This window comes from Mustela putorius, unplaced genomic scaffold (genome assembly GCF_011764305.1).
Source record: "Mustela putorius furo isolate JIRA1106 unplaced genomic scaffold, ASM1176430v1.1 tig00003862_pilon_pilon_pilon, whole genome shotgun sequence".
Classification (NCBI taxonomy): domain Eukaryota; kingdom Metazoa; phylum Chordata; class Mammalia; order Carnivora; family Mustelidae; genus Mustela; species Mustela putorius.
In genome coordinates, this window is record NW_025422014.1 from 2166907 (window position 1) to 2182043 (window position 15137).

The following is a 15137-nucleotide window of genomic DNA, read 5'->3' on the forward strand; positions in this document are numbered from 1 at the left end:
GTATAGTAAAAGAGATATGCTAAAATGTTAATGGAGAATCTAGGTGGTGGGTATAAGGGTTTCCACTGTACGATTCTTTTGACTTTCCTGATGTCTCAAGTTTTTATAATAAAGTACTGGGGGAAAGAGCTCTAAATATTTCTCCTAGTGATTTCATGTTTTTTGACATTTAAATTTTTGATTGAGCTGTAACTAATTTTGGTGCAGTATTACATTTTTGCTTTAATTGTTCAAATTATATAAATAAAACTCAATTTGCCAGATTGGCAAAAATGACCATTTTAAAACCAACACGCCTTCACCTGGTTTTATAGCTTCATCTATAAAATTTAAGTCTTTAATGCATCTGAAATTTATTTTCTAGCTACTAGGTAGGAATCATACTGTATTTTAAAAGTTGACTTTCATTTATTTATTCAAACCTAAATCTTCTTTTTTGGTTCTTAATAGATGATTATCTTACATTCCATGCTTAAGTCATATCTTATCCTTCTATTTTCCAGTTTCCTTATTTTTCATTTTATGTCTTATTTTCCCAAACCTTAAATATCTTTGGAACTGTTTTCTGAATCCTCCCTATGTTTTTTTCTGTAAATTTTATTAATCACGCAGAAATGATTACTTACAACAAGTTCCAAAACACCATCTCCTTCATCAGCATTTTCTATCATAGTGGCTCCAAATCCAAGCTCTCGGATGAACTCAGCTATCATTGGTGGTTGTATAACAGCAGGATTATATCTTACTTCTGCCTTGCCAGCCATCAGAGCCACAAGTACAGAATATATTCCTAAAAGCATTGATAAGAAAAGCAATTGAGATAATACCTTTATAAAAAGAGTAATGTTATCAGTATTTTTCATGTATAAAGGGATTAAAGTGAACCTAGAGAAATTTGCTAGTTATTTATTAGTTATTAGTTAGCTTTTATACAGTCTTGAACCCAAACCAAATAAAACTATTTGAAATGGGGCCTTAGTTTCTTAAACTTTTTATTATGGAAATTTTTGATTTATATATACTCAAAAGAGAGAACAACATAATAAACTTGATATAACCATTGCCCAGTTTCAACAATTATCAATAATACTGGGGCTGGGGGTGCCTGGGGAGCTCAGTAGGTTAGATGATAAACTCTTGATTTGGCTCAGGTCATGATCTTGGGGGTTCTGGGATCAAGCCCCACATCGAGCTCTGTGCTAAGCGAGGAGTCTGCTTAAGGATTCTCTCTCACCCTCTCCCTCTCCCTTTGCCCCTCCCCCTGTTCTCTCTCTCTAAAATAAATAAATAAATCTTTTTGAAAAATGAATACTGGGGCTGCTCTTGTTTCATCTATATTCCTATCCTCTTACTTCCTGTACTCTACCCTGATTATTTTGAAGCAAAACCCAGATAACATTTCATATGTAAATATTTTAATACGTATCACTTAAAGATAGACTCTTCTCTTTAAAAAGTACATATAATACCTTATCATACCTAAAATAATTCATTATCACCAAATATCCAGGCAGAATTCACATTTCCATACTTGTCTTATAATTGTTTACTAGTTTGCCTAACACAGTTTCTTTTTTTTTAATTGGGATCCAAGTAAGGCCTATGAATTACAATAGGCTGAGACCTTATATAAAGCATTGTAGAAACCAATAAGACAGAGACCTAGAGAGAAAGGAACTTAAGCACTTAAGGAAATCCTGCAGTTACAGCAAAGAATCCAAGATGTACATTATAACATAATCAAATAATAGTGATTTCTTAAAATTATCAAATTTTACTGCCTGGTACACACTAATATAAAGTGGTCTTATTCATGGGGGGGGGGGAGTGCCATACAACTTGTTAATTAAACAAAGGAGTTCATTTTATCATAGTCACCCTGTTCTCTAGCACAAGCCTTTTATTAATAACCATCCTACTTCTCTAGGCCAGCTACTGCTGACATTGCCAAGAAGAAAATTAATTCTGCATAGCAGAAGTATCAGCTCTTTCCGGTTATCTATGGCACTTGGCGGCTACCTGACAGGCAATGGGGATCAACAGGTCAACTCTACGGTTGGATAAAAAGAAAAGAAAATAGTATTAACTTAATAATAGTTTTTAACAAGAAAACAAAGTACCTATATAATCTAAGTTTTCTGTATAAAATGATTACATTCTGGGCTTTGTGGATACCAAATAATTCAGAGGACCAGTTCATAGGAAAGCATCAGTAATAAGAGTAGGGTACAGAGAAAGTAGAAAAAAAATCTTTTTGCTTCATTTGGATGTAATCTATAGCCAAACAGAAATAGAAGGGAAAATTGGACTCTCAAAAATGGGTTTCATACTTACATAAATTATGGCTAACTTTTTAAACTCTTACTTCAAACGATAATTAAAACTCTATTCATTTTTATAAATATAATGCAAACTAAACTAAGACACAGCGAGTGTTACATAATTTTTTTAAAAAGTGAATATAGTAACCCCAGCTAGGCCAATGGTATTCTTAATTGGGTAAAGAGGTAGTAAAGGGGATAGTAGGAAGCAACAGGAAGGATCAATCAGCAGAATGGATTTAAAAAAAAAAAAAAAGATTCAAGATTGACATAGGCATTGCTTATCTTACGAAAAAGGCTATTTCTGAATTGCCAAAAAATTATTGGTTCTAAAATTAAACAAGAACTTTACAAACTTCTTTTGTTTTCATTTGTTTGTAACCTCCCTCCTTTTAATCATTCAAAGTGTAATATAAGCTTCAGCCTCAACTGCATTCTAATTAGATATAATGGAGATTGAAATGACATGCAAAAATGACACAATGCAGATAAGGGAATAACTGAAGATGGCTCTGTATAACATACACTTCATTATAATTTTCTGGCCTGTATATATAAGGTAAGGCATGTGTGTATGTGTGTGTTATAAGGCCTTTATATATAAGGCCTATGGGCCCCAGCCCTATATTATTATTATATACTTTGAGTTACTGCCCCACAATAGAGGGGATAAGCTGATACTAATCTTACCTATTTGGCCCTTGTGACCAAGGGCATGTATTATTTAAGACATTGGGGCTAGTACCAAACCTATGATTTCAGTCTCATTAAACATAACTGCATAACTACATGGTTAACAAATCTATTATACCACAGTGTGAAGTCTATTAACATGAACGCAAACTTATAAAGTAAAACATTTGAGTATAACTAAATAAAAAAAGTATGCAGTAAATTTTCTAGGATTTTGTAACCTAGAGTTAAAATTTATAGACGATACTGAGTAACTTTTAACATTTTTGCTATAAGCAAATATCAGTGATAAAACTGTTGGAAGAGAACACTATAATTTTAAACAAACTTGGTTTTGGTCTGGTTCTTGGTCCAGGTACAGTAATACTGAAACTTACGGACTGTGGTTATTAGTTTTAAGCATAGCTTTATCAGAAAATTTGTATGTTTCTTAACACTGATTGCAACCAAGGTCTATAGAGAATAGTAACCTTATACATTTCCTTCTGTTATTTTCCTATAAATTTCATTGATATTAAATGAGATAAACAAGATTGGAACTTGGGAACAAAACACAAAAACTGGCTGTCAGAAAGTCAAGGTTGTCCTGCACATCACTCATATGCAGGACTTCATAAGGCCCTAGCAAGAACCACAAAAATGGTTATAAAACAACTAAGAGGTCAAAAAGGAGAGAGTCCTCAAATCAATACACAAAATAACAGGCTCTAAAACTGTCTTACCTTCTTCTCGTCTTAAATTCCGTTCAATGTTTGCTACACAGGAAGCACAAGTCATACCAGTGACCTGTATGTAACACTTAGATGTAGTCTTTGCTTCCGCGTCATTAATTGGTGTCATCATTTTAGTATAAAATTCATTCGTTGAGGTCAAAAGCGGCATTTCCGATGAGGTCTGAGCTATTATTACAAATGGCTCATTTGTATCTGGTGGAGAGGGAAAAATTCGTTTCATTTGAGGTATTCTTCAGCTGCATCCTGGTCATTTATCACAATCCATACCTCTAGGCACTGTCAAACCATTCCTTTAAAACAAGCATGTACCTAGAATTCTCAACACTGCTTTTTACACTTTCCAGAAAGTGACTTCAAATTTCAATACTACCCGTCCCAGTTCTCTGGAAAATCTGAACTAACTGAATAAACAAAACTTTGATTATACCAAGTTCTTCTAGCTGTTTTCTCTATTGCAAACCCCAGATAGAGAGTAGGTTGTTGATAGAAAGCTCTTATTTTTATAATGAATAGTTATCATCATGTTAATGACTTACATACTGGCATTAAAATAATCCATGATATAGTAAGGAGAGCAAAAATGAATTTGTAAAACAGCATTGCAGTATGATGTCATCTGAAAATTTTTTGTGTAGTGGCACCTGGGAGGCTCAGTCAGTTAAGTACCTGCCTTCCACTCAGGTGATGACCCCGGGGTCCTGGGATTGAGTCCCATGTGACCTCACTGCTCAGTGGGGAGTCCGTTTCTTCCTCTCCCTCTGCCCCTCCTCCCTATATGTGCTCTCTGTCTCTCTCTCTTTTTTTTTGCATGCATGCTCTCTCTCAAATAAAATCTAAATATATACATATATGTATATATATACATATATATATATATACTAATTTTTAAAATTGTGTATATGTATATATGAGACCATGTACAGGGAAGTCAAAATATTAATGGTGGCTATTTCTGACAAATGGGGTTAAGGCAAGAATAGAATGACAGATGAACACATTTTCTCTACAGACATTTCTATATTCTCTAAATTTTAAAACAATTTTTTTTACATTAAAATGTCTTTGAGGACAATTGAAGAAAAGGCAAGGAGTAAGTCAGCAGTAATCTTTGTTATGTGCAAAGGAATATTTGGGGGGGTGCCTAGTGGCTCAGTCAGTTAAGGATCCAACTCTTGATTTTGGCTCAGGTCATGATCTCAGGGTTGTAAGACTGAGCCCCATGTTAGCTTCATGCTGGGTGTAGAGCCTGCTTAAGATTCTCTTTCCAGGGCACCGGGGTAGCTCAGTGGGTTAAGCTGCTGCCTTCGGCTCAGGTCATGATCTCGGGGTCCTGGGATCGAGCCCCACATTGGGCTCTCTGCTCTGTACTTCCTCCTCTCTCTCTGCCTGCCTCTCTGCCTACTTGTGATCTCTCTCTCTGTCAAATAAATAAATAAAATCTTTTAAAAAAAAAAAGATTCTCTTTCCAACTCTTTCTCTGCCTCTCCCCACTGCTGCAGGCACATGGGCACATGCTCCAAAAACCTAAATAAAATGTTAAAAATAGAGCTACCCTATGACCCAGCAATTGCACTACTAGGTATTTACCCCAAAAATATAGATGTGGTGAAAAGAAGGAACATGTGCACTCCAACGTTTATAGCAGCAATGTCCACAATAGCCAAACTGTGGAAGGAGCTGAGATGTCATTCAACAGATGAATGGACAAAGAAGATAGGGTTCATATATACCACGGAATACTACTCAGCCATCAGAAAGGATGAATATCTACCATTTTCATCAACATGGATGGAATTGGAGGGGATTATGCTAAGTGAAGTAAGTCAAGCAGAGAAAGACAATTATCATATGGTTTCACTCATATGTGGAACATAAGCAAAGCACGGAGGACCATAGGGGAAGGGAGGGAAATTTGAAGGGGGAGAAATCAGAGAGGGAGACAAATCATAAGAGACTCTGGACTCCGGGAAACAAACTGAGGGTTTCAGAAGGGAGGCGGTTGGGGGAGGGAGTAACAGAGTGATGGAGGGCATGTGGTGTGATGAGCACCTGGTATTATTATTATACATAACTAATGAATCACTGAACACTACATCAAAAACTAATGATGTACTATACAATGGCTAACTGAACATAATAAAAATAAGTAAATAAAGTCATCTAGATTGTTTCCAGTTTTTGGCAATTATGAATAAAGTTGCTAGAAGCATTTGTGTATACGCAAAAAGATTAAAATAAAATAAAAGGAATATTGAGAAAATCTCTCCAGAGAATGTTTATGGACTGTGGAACAATGGGAAATTCCTATTAACCAGAAGTTCCCCTGCAGTCTCAGAAAATCTGCTGTTCTGTTTTAGTTTATCCACTGCAGAATGAATCATCTCCAAAAAGGGAGAAGTTATCTTCTCTAGCACATCCATGCACTTGCAAAGCTAATGATTTTATACTCTCCTGCAGAGATAAGGAGGAAAAGAGGTGATGTGGCAATTTTCAGGCACCTAACTCGTTCTTTCTTCCCCTTGGGCAAAAAAAAAAAAACTGGTTCAGGTCTACTTGGCTAACCCACAGAGGAACCCCTGCATCAGAGCTGGTTTTTAGGATGCTAAAGAGGGCATCTTTTGCAGAAACTTTAATAGAAGCCTGACAATTTAACTCATAAATAATGATCTAGACTTCACAAATCAGTATAATAACTCTTACTGTTACTTACTCTTAATGCGCATACGACAACCTGGGGGATTTAACAATCTGAGGGTTTTGAAGGGGCGGGGGGTGGGAGGTTGGGGTACCAGGTGGTGGGTATTATAGAGGGCACGGATTGCATGGAGCACTGGGTGTGGTGCAAAAATAATGAATACTGTTATGCTGAAAATAAATAAAAAATAAATTTAAAAAATGCAGATTATAGTTCAGGACATTTAGAATGGGGCCTGAGATTCTGCATTTTCACCATTCTTCCAGGCCATGGCACTACAGCCAATCTGAGTTCCAGAAAAAGAGACTTTGATCACAATTGACTAGATACTCCTAATTACAAAATTAGTTGGTCTCTGATCATAAGAAAATCAATTTAGAAAACTATATTTATTCATTCAGATTGTGGGAGCATTATTTAGAAACAGATGGTAAAATTTACCAAATACTACTGTGATCTTAAAGAATTCAAAAAGGAAGCTCATTTGCCCAAAGGAAATAGTTGTGGCTTTGAAAAAATATATAAATCCATCCAGGAGCTTACTTAATTCTCTCACAATTACTATCAAGACTTCATTCTGAAATCAGACACTGAAAAAAAAGTTTATACTGCTAATTACTTTAGGCTCAGTATTCAGTTATTTCAGGTACCAGAGCTAGCCTATAATACAATCTGTAATTTTCACGCTCTGGAAGTAGAGTACACTAAATTAAAATAAGTCATAGAAATAGTCCCTTCTGGCTACCTTGGCATGACCTCTCAACAAAGATCCATAAAATTGTGCCCTTTACCCCAGTGAGGGGGGTAACCAGAAGAGTAAAAGCTTCCATCTTCCACAGACACAAGGCAGGTGTTAAAAAGCCACACTGGATCAAATGACTACTTTTCTTCAATTAGATTTTCTATAGGCTGCAGTAATACTACCTATGCTTAAGTGAATTCAAAAGGAAAGCAGGCTGACTTTCCTGCACTTGAGACAACAAGCAGAAAAGATTCCAAAAATTTCAAGAAAGGGTTTCCAATATCATCCTCAAAATTGGAGGGTTCAGTGTCTGAAGTAATATGAAGAAGAAATACCTAACCAGAAAATGGATTTTAAAAGAATGAAAAATATCATTCCTGAAATGTAGTCTCAAATTCTCAAATGATTCAGAAAAAGGTAGTATGTATGTGTGCATCTGTGTGTGGTGTGTGTGTGTGTCTGTGTATGTGTCTGTCAACAGAGAGAATGATAAAACAGATGTGGTAAAATATTAAAAATGAGGGAATCTGAGAGAAATTGGTAAACAGGAATTCTTTATATTACTCTTGCAGCTTCTCTATAAGTTTGAAATTAAAACTAAAATAGTTACAAAAAGGAGAAGAATTTGAGTATTTTTTCCTTTAATTGGTTACTGACGACTTAACCTCATATATATCTTTTTAAGAGAATGATGAGATTGATGGTCACGATAAAATTGGATTATGCAAGGGTGGTTCAGTATTTGTGCAATCAATGTGAAACATCACATCAACAAAAAAGGGAAAAATATGATTATTTCAATAGGTTCAGAAAAAGCATGACAAATTACAACATCCATTCATTGTAAAAACCCTCCAAAAAAGTTGGCCTAGTGGGAACATACCTCAACATAATAAATGCTTTATATGAAAAACCCACAGTCAACATCATAGTCTATGGTGAAAAACAGAGTTTTTACCCTAAGATCAGGAACAAGACAAGGATATCTGTTCTCACCACTTTTATTCAACACAGTACTGGAAGTCCTAGCCACAGCAATCAGACAACAACAACAACAAAATAACAGGCATCCAAATTGCAAAGAAAAAATAAAACTTTCACTGTTTGCAGATGACAGTATACTATATAGAAAACCTGAGTCCACCAAAAAACTACTAGAACTGATTAATGAATTCAGTAAGGTCACAGGATACAAAATCAATGTACAGAAATCTGTTGCATTTCTACATACCAATAATAAAGCAGCAGAAAAAGAAAAAGCAATTCCATTTATAATTGCATCAAAAATAATAAAATAGCTAGGAATAAACTTAACCAAATAAGTAAAAGACCTGTGCTCTGAAAACTATAAAACGCTGATGAAAGAAACTGAAGACAACACAAAGAAATGGAAAGACATTGCATGCTCATGGATTGGAAGAACAAATATTAAAATGTCTATATTATACGTTTAATCTAAGCAATCTATACATTTAATGCAATCCCTACCAAAATGCCAATAACATTTTTCACGGAACTAGAACAAACAATCTTAAAATTTGTGTAGAACCACAAAAAATCCTAAATATCAAAACAATCCTGAAAAAGAAAAACTGGAGGTATCACAATACCAGACATCAAGTTATATTACAAAGCTGTAGTAATCAAAATAGCATGGTTCTAGAACAAAAACAGACACATAGATCAATAGAACAAAATAGAAAGCCCAGAAATAAACCCACAATTATATGGTCAATTAATCGTTGGCAGAGGCAGCAAGAATAAACAATGGAAAAAATAATCTCTTCAACACATGTTGTTGGGAAAAGTGGACAATGACATGCAAAAGAATGAACCCAGACCACTTTCTTACACCATACACAAAAATAAATTCAAAATGAATTAAACACCTAAATGTGAGACAAGAACCACAATAGTCCTAGAAAAGAACACAGGCAGTAATTTCTTTGACACTAGTCACAGCAACTTTTCTCTAGATATTCCTCCTGAGGCAAGGGAAACAAAAGAACAATAAACTATTGGGACTACATCAAAATAAAAAGCTTCTGCACAGCAAAGGAAACAACAAAACTAAAAGGTGACCTACTAGAATAGGAGGAGATAACTGCATATGACATAGCCAATAAAGGGTTAGGATCCAAAATATATAAAGAACTTACCAAATTAGACAACCAAAAAACAAATAATCCAATTTAAAAATGGGCAGAAGACCTGAACAAACATTTCTCCAAAGACTTACAGATGGCCAACAGACACATGAAAAGATGCTCAACATCAGTCATCATCAGGAAAATACAAATAAAAACTATAATGACATATCAACTTACATCTGTCAGGATGGCTAAACTAAAATAAAAACTCAAACACTAAGTTTTGGCAAGAAGGTGAAGCAAAAAGAACCCTCTTGAACTGCTGGTGGGAATGCAAACTGGTGCAGCCACTATGGAAAATATTACAGAGGTCTTCAAAAAGTTAAAAATAGAACTGCCCTCTGATCCAGCAATCACACTACTGGGTATTTACCCAAAAAATACAAAAACACTAATTCAAAGGGATAAACACACACCAATGTTTACAGAAGCATTACTTACAATAGCCAAATTATGAAAGCAGTTCAATTGTCCATCAATTGATAAATGGATATACACAATGGAATATTCAGCCATAAAAATTGAAATCTTGCCATTTACAATGATAAGAATGGAGCTAGAATGTATTATTCTAAGTGAAATAAGTCATTCAGAGAAAGAGAAATACTCAGTTCACTCATATGTGGAATTTAAGAAACAAAAGGACAAAGGGACTGGAAAGAGAGAAATTAACAAAGAGATTCTTAATTATAGAGGATAAACAGATGGTTACCAGAGGAACTATTTGGAGGATGGGTTCAACAGGTGATGGAGATTAAGAAGTGCACATGTGGGGACAGCTGGGTGGCTCAGTCAGTTAAGCAGCTGCATTCAACTCAGGTCATTATCCTAGGGTCCTAGGATCCAGTCAGTCCCTCATTGGGCTCCTCACTCTGCAGGGAGCTTGCTTCTCCCTCTGCCTGCTCTGCCTGCTGTTCCTGCTGCTTGTGCGCTCTCTCTCTCTCTCTCAAATAAATAAATAAAATCTTTAACAAATAAAAAAAAAGAAGTGCACTTGTAATGAGCACTGGGTGAAGTATGGAAGTGATGAATCACTATATTGTACACCTGAAACTAATGTACCACTGTAAGTTAACTACACCTGCATTAAAATGTTAAAAAATAAAATTAAAAAAAGATTCACCAATGAAGAAAAAAAGCACCTGATATTTCTCTATCTCCTTTAACTTTTACAGCCCACCCAGAATTAGTATGTCATAAAGACAAATCATGCCAGCCCCTCTCTTTCTGGGAAGGGGTTATAGTGATGGGCTGTGAGGCCAGAATTAGCATTGACATGGATATTCAGAAAATGGGTAGCCACCATTCTGATAGCATCTTAAACTCTGAATGATCTCTTCCAAAAATACAAAATGCAATCATTTGATATCAACCTTTTATCCAAATAATATGGGCCACTGTAGTCACAAATCTATCAATTCTTTTATGGTGATGTTCACTGTGCCAAGGTTTTTTACCTATTCATCATGGTCATTAATGTGTTTGTTTTAACCGCTAACAGATGTAGGATACACAACAGGCTCCTGGTAATTATTTGTCGAACAGTCAATTCCTGGGGCCCTTGACAACAGTTGGTTAAGGTAAAATCCATTGTTAAAAGTCACTGAACATGTTGCAATCATGGATCCTGAAAACGATGTAGATGATAGACATGGAGAGAGACTATCAAGTGCTCTTACTCGTCTGACCAGAATTTCTCCTACTGGAACCCTCCTACACTGCTTGTGGGAATGCAAGCTGGTGCAGCCACTCTGGAAAACAGTGTGGAGGTTCCTCAAAAAACTGAAAATAGGGACGCCTGCGTGGCTCAGTGGGTTAAGCCACTGCCTTCGGCTCAGGTCATGATCTCAGGGTCCTGGGATCGAGTCCCGCATCGGGCTCTCTGCTCAGCAGGGAGCCTGCTTCCCTCTCTCTCTCTCTGCCTGCCTCTCCATCTACTTGTGATTTCTCTCTGTCAAATAAATAAATAAAAATCTTAAAAAAAAAAAAAACTGAAAATAGAGCTACCCTATGACCCAGCAATTGCACTACTGGGTATATATCCTAAAGATACAAACATGGTGCTCCAAAGGGGCACGTGCACCCAAATGTTTATAGCAGCAATGTCTACAATAGCCAAACTATGGAAAGAACCTAGATGTCCATCAACAGATGAATGGATAAAGATGTGGAATATATACACAATGGAATACTATGCAGCCATCAAAAGAAATGAAATCTTGCCATTTGCGACGACATGGAATGGAACTAGAGGGTATTATATGCTTAGTGAAATAAGTCAATCGGAGAAAGACATCATATGATCTCCCTGATATGAGGAAATGGAGATGCAATGTGGGGGGGCTGGGGGGTAGGGAAAAAAATGAAAGATGGTGGGATTGGGAGGGAGACAAACCGTAAAAGACTCAATCTCAAAAAGCACACTGAGGGTTGCTGGGTGGAGGGAAGACAGGAAAGGGTGGTGGGGTTATGGACATTGAGGAGGGTATGTGCTATGATGAGTGCTGTGAAATGTGTAAACCTGGCGATTCACAGACCTGTACCCCTGGGGATAAAAATACATTATATGTTTATTTAAAAAAATAAACTTTTAAAAGATTTTAAAAAAAGAATTTCACCTACTGCTCAAGTCCATCTTTGAAACCATGTGAGATAGTTGGAAAGGTACTTTTACTCTGCTCACATCTGTATATAAAAACTCTTAAATGCCATTTTAAATTATATTATTTAATACTATATTATCATTGTAGCAAATAAACAATGTTAATACAGATTTAATTCAGAGACTTTATTTATAGAGGTCACCATGGCAAATTATTTATACCAGGGCTTCTCAAACTATAATGTGCATATGAATTACCTGGAGAGCTTATTAAAATTAAAATGTAGATTTTTATTTAATGGATATACAGTGGGTCAGAGAGTCTAGTTCTAACAAGCTCCCAGTGATGGTGCTTCTACTGATGATCTGTGAACCATACTTGAAGCTGCAAAAATACAGACCCAAATGAATAGGAAAAAATCCAATGTAGAGGTACAATCTGAAAGTTTGTAAGGTTCTTGCTTACAATAATGTCAGATACCAGATCTGATTTTTTAAAAATATTTCACTTTCATACAATATGTGATATAAACTGATATGATTTGAGTTCCTATATTTAAGTTCCTATATTTAAGACGCATAGGAATATCACAGTGTAAGTAACTTGTCTGGCTGATAATAATGTAAACTAAACTTACGTGGTGTTCATAATGCATTATGTGTGCCGAAGTATTTTAATTTAATAGAAACTCTGAAGATTAATTCAACATTATACAAGCAAAAATGTGAATCAGTTTCAAATATTGTCTTTTTTTTTTTTTTAAAAAAAGGTTATTTATTTATTTATTTGACAGAGAGAGACACAGTGAGAGGAAACACAAGCAGGGGGAGTGGGAGAGGGAGAAGCATAGGGAGCCCGATGCAGGGCTCAATCCCAGGACCCTAGGATCATGACCTAAGCCGAAGGCAGACCCTTAACAACTGAGCCACACAGGCACTCTTCAAATACTGTCATTTTGAAAATTTTAAAAAATTATAAGCAATGGGGGCACCTGGGTGGCTGAGTTGTTTAAGTGTCTGACTCTTGATTTTGGCTCAGGGTTGTGAGATTGAGCTCCACATCAGGCTCCATGCTGGGCATGGAACCTGCTTAAGATTCTCTCCTGCTGGGACGCCTGGGTGGCTCAGTTGGTTAAGCAGCTGCCTTCGGCTCAGGTCATGATCCCAGCGTCCTGGGATCGAGTCCCACATCGGGCTCCTTGCTCAGCAGGGAGCCTGCTTCTCCCTCTGCCTCTGCCTGCCATTCTGTCTGCCTGTGCTCACTCTCTCCCCCTCTCTCTCTGATAAATAAATAAAAAAGAAATTTAAAAAAAAAAAAGATTCTCTCCTGCTCCCTCTGCCCCTCCCCACTGCTTGTGCTCTCTAAATAAATAAAGTATTAAAAATTTTAAGGAATGATAGATACAACTAAATTTTGCTGAAACCAATTTTATTCATTTTTATGGCTACCTGAAACAGTTTCACTTCAATATTTCAATTAAAATTTTTCTTGTTTCCTTTTTTAAAGATTTTATTTATTTATTTGACAGACAGAGATCACAAGTAGGCAGAGAGGCAGGCAGAGAGAGAGGAGGAAGCAGGCTCCCTGCTGAGAAGAGAGCCTAATGTGGGGCTTGATCCCAGGACTCTGAGACCAGGACCTGAGCCGAAAGCAGAGGCTTAACCCACTGAGCCACCCAGGTGCCCCTCTTCTTGTTTCATAATCATTTCCTTTTGTAATTATGGATCTCCCATACTTTGTTCAGACATTTAGTACTAGAGGCCCTTTATATTTTGGTATCCTATGTGAATTTTCTAATAAGGAATTATATGTCTCTTTTCTTGAGTACAAGAATTTTGGTCTTTTGAGATTGTCTTTATTAAAGTGAGAATTCTAGGTGGCAATGTAAAGTGGTTCAGCCACTTTGGAAACATATGGTAGTTCCTGAAAAAGTTAAACGTATTCACCCTATGACCCAGAAATTACACTCCTAGGTATATACCCAGAAGAAACAAAAACATTATTTATGTAAAAACTCATACATAAATGTTCATAGCAGCATTATTCATAAAAGCCAAGAAGTGGAAACAACCTAAATTTCCATGAACTGACAGGTGGAGAAACAAAATGAGGTGTATATGTACATACACAATGGTATCCTATTTAGCAACAAAAAGAATGAAATACAGATATATGTTACAAACATAGATGAAAATTTATGTACCTTGAAAACAATATACTAAATGAAAGAAGTTAGACACAAAAGGACAAATATTCTATGATTCCACTTATATGGTACCTAGAGTCATCAAATTCATAAAGACAAAAAACAGAACAGTAAATAACTGGAGCTGAGGGAAAGGGAAGGGAAATGAGGAGTGACTACTAATGGGCACGGGGTGTCTTTTGGGCGTGATGAAAATCTTGTAATATTAGATAGTGGTAACAGCTCCAAAACTCTGAATATACTAAGAACCACTGGACTGTATACTTTAAAAGGGTGAATTTTCAAAGCAGCAATATCCATGATAGCCAAAATCTGGAAGGAGATGAGATGTCCTTTAACAGGTGAATGGATAAAGAAGATATGGTTCATAGATACAATGGAATATTACTCAGCCATCAGAAAGGATGAATATCTACCATTTGCAGTGACATGGATGGAACTGGAGGGGATTATGCCGAGTGAAATAAGTCAAGCAGAGAAAAACAATTATCATACAGTTTCACTTACATATGGAACATAAGGAATAGTGTGGTGGACCATAGGGGAAGGGAGGGAAAACTGAATGGGAAGAAATCAGACACAAAGATAAACCATGAGAGATTCTGGATTCCAGGAAACAAACTGAGGCTTGCAAAAGGGAGACGGTTGGAGGGATGGGGTAGCCAGGTAATGGGTATTAACTGTATTAACATGCAGTGCCTATTATTAAGGAGAGGGTACATGTTGTGGGTGTTTTATGCAACTAATGAACTGTTGATCACTACAGAAAAAACTAATGATATTAATGATGTACTATATGTAGGCTAGCTAAACATTAAAAAAAAAAAAAAAAACAGAGCTACAATTGATGTGGGAGATGGCCCCACCGATGTCTTACATTTGCCATCCTTGGGATAGCATATAATAAAATAAAATTAGATCAAATAAATAAATAAATAAAACCCTTAAAAATAAAAACTCCCAAAATTAAAAACTTTAATTAAAAAATAAATA

General features: G+C 36.1%; 1 protein-coding gene across 3 annotated transcripts in view; it reads right to left on the reverse strand.

The window, feature by feature from the left end:
• ATP7A (ATPase copper transporting alpha) overlaps positions 1–15137 on the reverse strand; it is a 186121-nt gene that overhangs the window by 65627 nt on the left and 105357 nt on the right. For all 3 annotated transcript variants that reach the window (XM_045066214.1, XM_004777105.3, XM_004777103.3), the window contains 2 exons: positions 3737–3940; positions 627–790 (listed from right to left, as the gene is read on the reverse strand). In XM_045066214.1, the coding sequence (XP_044922149.1) occupies positions 627–790; positions 3737–3940 (368 nt within the window). The remainder of the gene's footprint in view (positions 1–626; positions 791–3736; positions 3941–15137) is intronic.